We start from the raw sequence: 10,219 nt of genomic DNA on the forward strand, positions 1-10,219 counted from the left end.
TATTCTAAAAAAATATTACTGACGTGAATAAATAGACGCAATTTTATTGTAAAACTTTTGTATATAACATTTTTTTATATCTTAAAAGGTTTTGAGATATAGTGGAGAAAGCTAAACATCGCTTATACATAAAGGCTGATTTCAAACCGTTTATTGGCAGTAACTTTCTCTCACAAATAAATCACATCTCCGATAAATGACACATTTTTATTGTATATTAAGCGTTCCTTTTTACAATTAGCATCAGTCATTTCGTTTAAATGATATTCATATTGTGTAAATATAAAGTATTGTTCTTTAGTCCCTCTTATAGTTCACAATCAAGAACTCGGCATTCAAAACGTTTTAATAACAGTGTGTAGTGCAATAAACATGGTATTAAACAAAGTGTTGAAATTGAATATTGCCACAACCATGGTATTGACGGTTTTCTCGCGGGTGGATTACTGTTACGGAACTACAACCGGATTTACATTGGTCTAAATTTGTGTACAGAAGGATATGCTAATATTAAATGTTTAAAAGCGGAGGACAGGAAAAATGACGGTAAACATGTCGATGAGAGGCAGCCAGATGACTTTGACATATATTGTCAAGATCATGACCTTGAATGACCTCCAACAGGTTTTAGCCTTCGCTCGTTATTCGCTCAAAAGTTATTAACAAAAAAAAGTTCACCAATAATACCTAACTTTTAGATACAACTGTGCTCCGAAACAAATTTTCTGCTTTAACGACGCAAAATATTTTCTTATATGATTTCTTATATAATTTTTGTATTTTTAGAGCAGAGAATTTGTGTTTTTAAAAGCAGAAAATTTGTTTTAAAGGAGAGAAATTGTGCCATCTTGAAAAGTCGTGCGCTACTGTATAAAAACAAAAATTATATGAGAAAATAACGTTTTCAAAAAAAATTTTCGTTTTTAAAGCAGGCAATTTATTTTAAAGTAAAAAATTTTTGTTATAAATAGTGAAAAAGAGACATTATTTTAAACTTTTCTTCTTAATAACTTTTTAATGAATAACGACTGACGATTAAAATCTGTTAGAGGTCACTCAGGATCATGACCTTTACAACATATGTCGAGGTCAAGGTCACCGGAGCTGGCTCGCCTCATTGACATATTTACCAAAATGACGACTAACCGTGTTGTTAGGTTGTCTCATTTCTAATATTATTATTCTCAGGAGGAAGAAAATGAGGAGAAGGATGTTGTACTATATATTGTCAATTCTATTATACAATATTTTGGTAAGCATTTTTTAAATATTACGCGGGCAAATATATTATTATGTAATAATAATATGTGTTCTTGAATACATTTTTTAAATATGTCCCAAATTGTTCAAGAGAAAGAGAACGGTATTTGGAATAATTCGTGCATAAAAAAATGAGAGTGGAATAGATCTGAGTAGAATAGATTGGAGAAGCCATACAAAAAGCGCACAATGTCATCTGTCTCATGATAGTGAGGAAACGAGCATTTTGTCATTTTCTTGCAATAGTAATCTACTTACAAATAGTTTTATAATAAAATTATAACTATCATCAATATAACATTTTAAAAAATAATCATCTGCTTTTAAGTTGTTACCAACAAACGTTTGAAGGATAAAATCAACTCTCATATATAAAGCGATATCATATGTTTAGCTTTCTCCGCTATATCTCAAAACCTATTCAAGATATAAAATAATGTTTTATACAAGTTTTATAAATTGCCTATATTTATTCACGTCAGTGAAATTTTTTTAGAATATTAAAAAAATTGTTTTTTTATTTTAAAAAATAATTATTAAAAATGAGTTAATTTATAAAATTGATTGCAAAGATTGTGACGAAGTTATATGAGACAGACTAAACGACAATTACAGATAAGAATTAAGGAACATTCAGCCGATATTAATAAATCCTCGGGTGCTTTGTCGGTAATTTCGAATACCATAGATTGGGAACGAATGATAATTTTAGTTGGAACAATGTAAGTATTATGGAATCATTTTATTTTAGAAGATTAATTTCGGAAATTTTCATAAAAAGACAAAAAAATGGACTTAATAAAGAATGATACTGAGAGACTGTCAGACATATATCCCTTTCCTTGATCAGCTTCCCCCTCTTTAACCAATCCCCTCTTTTCCATGCACTACTTCCTTACGTATTGTATTATATTTTACAGGTCTTCTCTTCACTGTCACATTGATTACACATATCTATTTGGAGTTTTGTCAGAGATTTTAATATGAGACACTTTGTGGTTTATCCATTTGTGTTTCTAACGATACATATATTTTTGAGAGCTTGTCAGCGATTTTTATATATGATACGGTATGATTTATCCATTGATGTTTCTTCGACTCACAGGTACTATTAGAAAACAACTCTTTTTTTCTTTCTTCCTTATAATTTAATATAATTTTAAATTTATATCTTTGTGATATACATATAATATGACTATTGATTTTTATTTTTATTTTCTTATAATTTAATATACTTTCAAATTTATATCCTGTTAACGTATAATATGATTATTTGATTTTTATACTTTATATGATTATCATTTTTATTGATTGACGAACACATAGTTTAAACAGTTGTTTATGTAATTTATATAGAATTTGGGAATCCTGTGAGAGATGCTGGTAGAATTTCAAATTAAATAACAATAATTTTTAACGATGTTGTATTATAATGAGACAAAGAGAAAGAAGAATCTTTTCGTGACGGACATTTATGTTATTATAAATATTTTGTAAACGACAATTTTTGTAAGTAGTGATTAATATGTTTGATTTGTGATACTGAGGATGATCAGATTATGGTCGAAACGTTTATCAAAATATATATAAAGTAAATTAATATATTTATTGCACTGTCATGTTCAACGCTTCTCGCCTCCATATTGAATCCGTCATATTGGATTTTTCAAAACATTTCTTTCAAAAGTACATGCATAAATGATCTGAACGTTTATTTTTGTTGCGCCGATTTTTGGGCACACAGACGATCCCCGGTTGACGTGGAACGTCCTATTTAATAATTAAATGTGTGTGTGTGTGTGTGTGTGTGTGTGTGTGTGTGTGTGTGTGTGTGTGTGTGTGTGTGTGTGTGTGTGTGTGTTCAACCAAATTAATCAATTCAATTATTCTGAAACGATCTTAAAAGTGTATGATGTTTTAAAATAAAGCAATTTTTTCACTTACACATACGCAACACATCAAAATTAGGATATCATTAAATCTGTATATTTTGCCGATTCTTAAGAGACTGTATCTCAGCTTTTCCAAGGATCGCAGGACAATTTTCTGGATGTGTCTAAGTGAAAACTCAACTTTAAAAAAATTAAAATTATATTTTCCGCCCCTTCGAATAATCTTTTTCGCTAAAACCCGAAACAAATATTAATAAATATTAATAATATATAAATATTAAAATATCATATTAAAATTCTGAAAATGTTACAACCTTCTAGACCTTTTCACTGGCAAAACGAGGACACAGAAAGAAATATCACCATAAAGATTTTGAATTGGAAAAGTCCTTTAAAATGACATCATAAATATTACTCTAGCATGCCTAGGATCTAAGTTATTATGTTTCGAAGTGTACCCTACATTTTGCAAAATTTTAAATTACTACCGCCGGCATTAGCGTGCACAAGGGGAGGTTACTTGATCAAAATTTACATATCATGTGCACAATTGCCAAGTTCCGAACATTGTACGGCTGGGGTCCAAAGATATTTGCGCTGAAGATTTCATATTTCGAATGGAAGTCGGCCAATTGTTCCATTAAAAAAAAAAAAAAGAGAAAAAGAAAAGGGTTTAATTAGTGTTTTGCGCTATTACAGACTTTCTTTTTATTATTAATATTTAACCAACATAAAGTGTCTACACACAATCACAGAGACCTTTTTATTATTACAAGATTACATAGAATGCGAACACAATTACGAATTTTTTTATTACTCGTAAAACATAAATTGTGAACAATATCACAGACATTCTTATTACTTTCCACGTAACTTGAATATGTAATTAATAAACACCCCACGCGAATAAAAAATTAGAGATATTCCCATCTGCTGGAGAACTGGAAAATAGTTCTGACAACTGGAGTTTCCAGCCGAAATCTGAAGACTTGGGAACCGTGATTATGTGGCGTGCGTGCGTGCGTGCGTGCGTGCGTACCATATATATTTATATACATATATTCATGCATAAAAATTTTTTTAATGCTGAATTCGTAGCAGCAATAACCAGCAGTAAGTATTAATATCGTAAGTTTTGATTGTAACTTTAAGGTTCCTTAAAAAGCAGCAATATAATATTCGTCCCATACGCCCATTAGAATTGTTTTCTATCTAATCTGTTTATAATCGCACGCATAAGCAGCATGGGATCCGTTTCGTTTCTCTATGCGCATAGGAAAAAGAAACCGAGCTAATGCGCGCAGTGAGCTCTATACATATTGAAGTGATACAGGGTCTACAATAGAAGTCGTAGTGGTCGTAGATCGTAGAAAATTGACCAATCATAGTCGATTATTCTTCTCATATTCGAATGTGATTGGTTAATTTTCTACGATTTAAGATTTAACGACTATTACGATTTTTATTATAGATCCCGTAGTCTTCCTTATGCTAACGGTGATGGGACGGCGACTGACTGTGCGAGAAAGACAACCATGCGTGTATCTCTACCTCACTTTAGTACTATTACCGTCGGTAAAAATATCAAACTTAGTTGTATAGGTTGCGGGATATTATGAGATATGTCTGTGTTTGTGATATTTAAAAAAAATTAAAATTTAGTAAATTATTGCTTTGTTAATTAAAAAAGTTTTTTTTATTAAAAAAGTACTTTTTATAGATAAATATAATTTAATTTAATTTAAAATTTGTATACTGCGATATTTATATTATCTCAGATAAAGAAACCTGCATAGATAAGAGTAACAGAGTATTTATGCTACCATTGCTACCGATGATGAGCAACAAAGAAATAATTTACTATTTTTATTTTTTTGAATATCATCAAAGAGTAACTCTAATATATCGCAGTATACGTAGACATTTTAAATTAATTTTAATTATATTTACTTATGAAAAGTAATACTGCCTTTTACCCAAATACTTTTGTAGTTATTAACAAAGCAATAATTTTCTATTTTAATTTTTTTTAAGTATCACAAACATATCTAACAATATCTAGCAATATCTAGGCGCAATTGGGGTTGATGTTTTTAGTAACGGTAATACTAGTAAAGTGAAGCAGAAATAGTCAACATGTCACTGTCGCAGAGTTAACCGCCTTCCACCATCGTTAGCATAAAGAAGGCTTACTCCAGTGTGTATAGAGCTTATGGCCGTAGCAAACTTTTGCATAACGCATAATACATAGTGCATAAGAAAATCCAAAGTTCCTTTTTTCCATGAAATGGAAGAAAAGGAAAAATTCTAATTGGCTGATTCTATACGTTATGCGTTATGCAAAAGTCTGTGCTGCGGCCATTACTGAATGTGTGCGCATAGACCAAGAGGTCACTGTAGTAATTTTGTTACCAATAGCTTTAAGTATGAGAAGTAAATAACCTTTTATTTTATGTAAAACATAAAAACTATATACATATTTAAGCCTGATCGCGGTTGCTTGAAGGGGAGGTGGGCTTTTCAAAATGTGCAGACTTTGAGCATTTTTAATAAAAACGTCAAGGTTGATTGCAATGTGGATAGTTAATACTATTCCAAGACGGGAAAAACTCCGCCGTACTGGAACAATTGATAAATTTTTTCTGAAAAAAAAAAATCGATAGCGATAAGATTGAACACGTACAATTTTCTTACTCTATGTAAAATTATATGTGTTTAGGTAGCTATGGCTGTCCTCGTGACCATCCCAAAAAAAATCATATTTCTCGACAATTGACATCAAAATTAAGTAATAGATAAAAATTCAACTTGTCACTATCAATTTTTTTTTCAGATAAGATTTATTACTTTGACCCAGTACGGCGACTTCTTGCACCCTTCTGGGCTACGTTCAGATTGAATGTTAAATAAGCTGGGTGAGTGATCGCTGGGTGAGTGGGCGAAACCTAGCGAAAAGTATTAGAGCGGTTTGGTAATTGAAACGCACTCTAAGATAAGAGAGTGTCCTACAAGCATCGATTACAGCAAATATTATAGTAATATAAATTTATTAGATTTAATATAAATTATACAATATATAATTATTTATAAATAAAATATACACTCAGTCAAAAAAAAAAGCGGTAAAGCAGATAAATTGAAAAAATTTACGAAACTTCAAATGCTCGTAACTCAGTAAATAATTATGATACAGAGGTGTTAAAAAAACAAAAATAAAGCTTGAAGTCCGTACTTTGAGAAACTTCTAATATCGATTGAGTAGTATCAATTTTCCAATGGAAATAATAGAGTCAATAATAGAGTAAGGCAAAATTGACAAGTAGAATCTCCTGTTTCCGAAGCTGCATGGAGTAAAGCAGTTGATACAGCTTAATGAGATAAAAAGGCGTGAAATTTCAAAATCTCTCCTTCAAAATGCGCTTTTGTGGAACTCGATACGATAATTTTTTGCCAAGTTATGACAATTTAAAAAAAAAAATAGTTTTTTATACAAAATGATGATTAATTGTGAAATGTAATGCTGCCATTATCAGTTCAAACCATAACAATTTTCAGATAATTTATAATTCAATAAATATTGTGGAAGTGATGTGGAATCCTTATCTCTACTGTGACACGCACGCACGCACTCTAAACATGTGGTATGCAAACTTTAACCAAGCAACCTCCTAGTAATGCACATTGGATAACGCGAATGACGGCGGTAATTATCCAAAATCTTGCAAAACGAGATTCACTTTAAAACATAACTTCCAAGCATGTTAGTGCACAAACGTTACACGATGTGTAATGATCGTGATGTCATTTTAAAGTTCCCCACTTCAAAACTTATATGATGACATTTCTCACCTCGTCTTCGTTTTGCACGTGGAAAGCTGAAAATTGTGATATTTTCAGAACTTTAATACTGCTTCTGATCTTCATAAATAAGATTATTATGTGTCCATTAAATGAGACAAAAAATATTATTTTGTTTTAAAATTGAGATTACACCCTTTTCAAAACGCACCCTAAAAAATTGTCCTGCAATTCCTGGAGAAGCTGAGATAGTCTCTTAAAAATCGTTAAAATTTGCATATTTTAGAGAGTAATCCCCTAATTTTGATGCGTAGTATATTTAGATAACGCTTAATTTCTTTTTTATTCAATTCTTTCAAATAAAAATCGAAATTTATTCTGACTCTTATAAAACTATAATTCCTATTGACTAAATTGATAAATTTTCTTATATATTGTAACTATATTTCTTTTAATATTCTGCATATAAAGATATGTTATTAAAAAATCATTTTGAAAATACTTTATGTATTATCAGTATTATAAATATTACAAATATTATTAAATATTTTTGTGTAGAAATGTAAAGAGAAAAATTAGCTTTTTTGAAATAAAAATCATATATTTATATTTTTATATTTTTGCATGCGCAATTGTTAAAAAATTAAATAAATAACTAAAAAATAATACATTATTTAAATTTAAAAGGATTAGTTTCGTTTTAGTTCAAGAAAACCATATTTTTTAAGTGATTATATTAGGATACCCTATGTGTATGTATAATAAGATTAATTCTCTTTACCTTTTGTGAGTAGATGAAAACACGAGACACAAACGCGCGAATCAATATTTCCTTGGTATTCTAATTTGTATTTCATATTGCAACATTTGTTACATAGTACCTGCAAAATGTGTTGTAAATTTAAATATTGGATTGTTACATAAAAAAAGAAATACAATATTACAAATTTGGAAAAATTAATTTATAAAATAAATAATATTGCGTAATATATCAATCAATAAATAACTAGTTTGTCTTTTTATTTTAATTCAATAAATACGTACTTTACCGCAAGCACGACAATGATGACGTCTTTTAAGTACAGTAAATTTAACATCACACAACATACAACTAGGTGCATCACTATCTGGAACCCAAAATGGAGGCTGTTTTCCCAATACTGTATTACATTCGACTAAAGAGTTATCAGAAACATCCGATGAAGCACCGCGATCTTCATCAACAACACCAATTTCTGAGTGTTCTGGTACCTCTGGTGCAGTACTCGAAGATTCTGTTTTTTTTTTCAACATAAAAATTAAAATTGTATATTTTTATAATTTTAAAAAGCATGTGGTATACTAATTGGCAAAACAAATGATTGTAAATGAAAATATCAAAGTTTCTCGAGACAAAACATGGCTTATCAGCTATCAGTAGCAGAACACTTGCAATACAGCAACTTGTAGCATAGCAGAAATCGTACGATAATTTATTATATAATAGCATAAATACACAAAAATAAATCAGAATACTTTTTAACAAATTAGAATATTGCGCTTCTTAATTAAGTTGTTTAATAATCTGTAGAACTTACAAACAAAATTTATGAAATAGAAATTAAACTTTTATTTTGAGACCAAGTAGTCAGTAAACGAACAATTCTCCATAGAAAGAATTGTTATCAGAGTTTTCTATAATCAATTTAATATTTTCTAAATCCTATATTGGAATTGTATCAGAAAATAAGCTCATAAAAACAAACACATTTTATTTTCATTAGCTGCATTAGTAGTCTTTATATTTACCTGTAACACAGAAGTTTGAATACAAAAAAGATACGTTATATTGCAATAAACGAAAGAACTATAGTTCGATATAACATATTGATATAACATATCTAACATAATATTGGTATTTTTGTCATAATTTAATAACAACATGCTGTAATTTTATTGTATTTTTATTATTATTTTTTTTAGACAAAGCATGCTCGATTTCTACTGTGTTTTTACCATCTTGCCGTGCAAGTAAATAAGTTCGATTTCTAACGATATTTGCCAGTGTAGTATAAAATCATATGCTCAGATTTAATTTCTGTTGACATATTGTGCTAACACAAAATTACTATCTTTAGAATTTCTTAATTTTTATAACATTTTTGTAGCATATCAGGACATGGAAATTGCTTGCTTTCTGTTGTATTTTTGCCAACATTGACTGAGACGATAGACCATGTTTGGCTGCTGCTGAAGTTTTGACAATATGGTATATAGTACACGGATTTGCATGTGATCATGGCCGACCTGACAATTTGACAACTTACGCTAGCGCTCTCTCTTTCAAAAAAACGCATATAAAATATTATGAACAAAAACTGATATATCAGAAATGATATATCAGAATTCTTTGCTAACTTTTTGCTTTAAAATACTGCAAAAAGAAATTAAAAATATGAATGATTATGAATGTACTAACACTCATAAAAACTATATAAAAATAAAGCGAATAAAAATAAGAAGTTAATTAGTTTAAGGAGATCTTAAAGTCGTTCGTTTTATCAACTAAACATTACCTTTTGTAACGCATTTTCGTATATACTTCTTTTATAGATTTAGGAAATCCTTTCTCAGAATTAAAACATACGCAATAAGAATATTTTATTTTAGACCATGTGAAAACACAATCGATAAACTATAAATTAAATGCCTATAACGGTCGAAGCTGAATCTTTAATGCTCAAATAATTCAATGTAAATTATATATATACAGAGTGTCCCGAAAGTTTTTGCCAATCGCTTTTGTGTAGATAGAGCGGACTAAATTGAATTGAAAAGTCCTCTACTTGGCAATTTTCGCAATAGTTAACAAGATATTAATTATTAAAAATGACCGAATATTGATCTTTAATAATTTTTCTCTCAAATATTATCAACTTTACAGAAAAACTGTAAGAGATAAAAATTGTTTATTTTCTTTTCATAAAGTTCTGAGAATTTTTTCAGAATATTGTAATACCGTATTTTTTCATGATGATAAAAATAAGAAAATGTAATACTAAAAAGTTAATAAAAAAAATTCTGAAAAAATTCTAAGAGTACTATGAAAAGAAAATAAACAATTTTTATCTCTTATAGGTTTTTTTGTAAAATTGATAGTATTTGAGAAAAAAATTATAAAAGACCAATATTCGGCCATTTTTAGTAATTAATATCTTGTTAACTATTGCGAAATTTACAAAATGGTATAGACTTTTTTGTTCCCCTTGATCCATTTTACACCCCCCATG

The 10,219-nt window shown here is 29.2% G+C and overlaps 1 protein-coding gene across 1 annotated transcript in view; it reads right to left on the reverse strand.

Annotated features, from left to right (window-relative positions):
- The window catches only part of LOC108748841, a 144,132-nt gene that overhangs the window by 85,085 nt on the left and 48,828 nt on the right, over nt 1–10,219 (reverse strand). The window contains exons 3-4 of the mRNA XM_018487213.1: nt 7,995–8,224; nt 7,732–7,831 (exon numbers count right to left, since the gene is read on the reverse strand). Of these exons, the coding sequence (XP_018342715.1) occupies nt 7,732–7,831; nt 7,995–8,224 (330 nt within the window). The remainder of the gene's footprint in view (nt 1–7,731; nt 7,832–7,994; nt 8,225–10,219) is intronic.

Source organism: Trachymyrmex septentrionalis, unplaced genomic scaffold (assembly GCF_001594115.1).
Source record: "Trachymyrmex septentrionalis isolate Tsep2-gDNA-1 unplaced genomic scaffold, Tsep1.0 scaffold247, whole genome shotgun sequence".
NCBI classification, from domain to species: Eukaryota; Metazoa; Arthropoda; class Insecta; order Hymenoptera; family Formicidae; genus Trachymyrmex; species Trachymyrmex septentrionalis.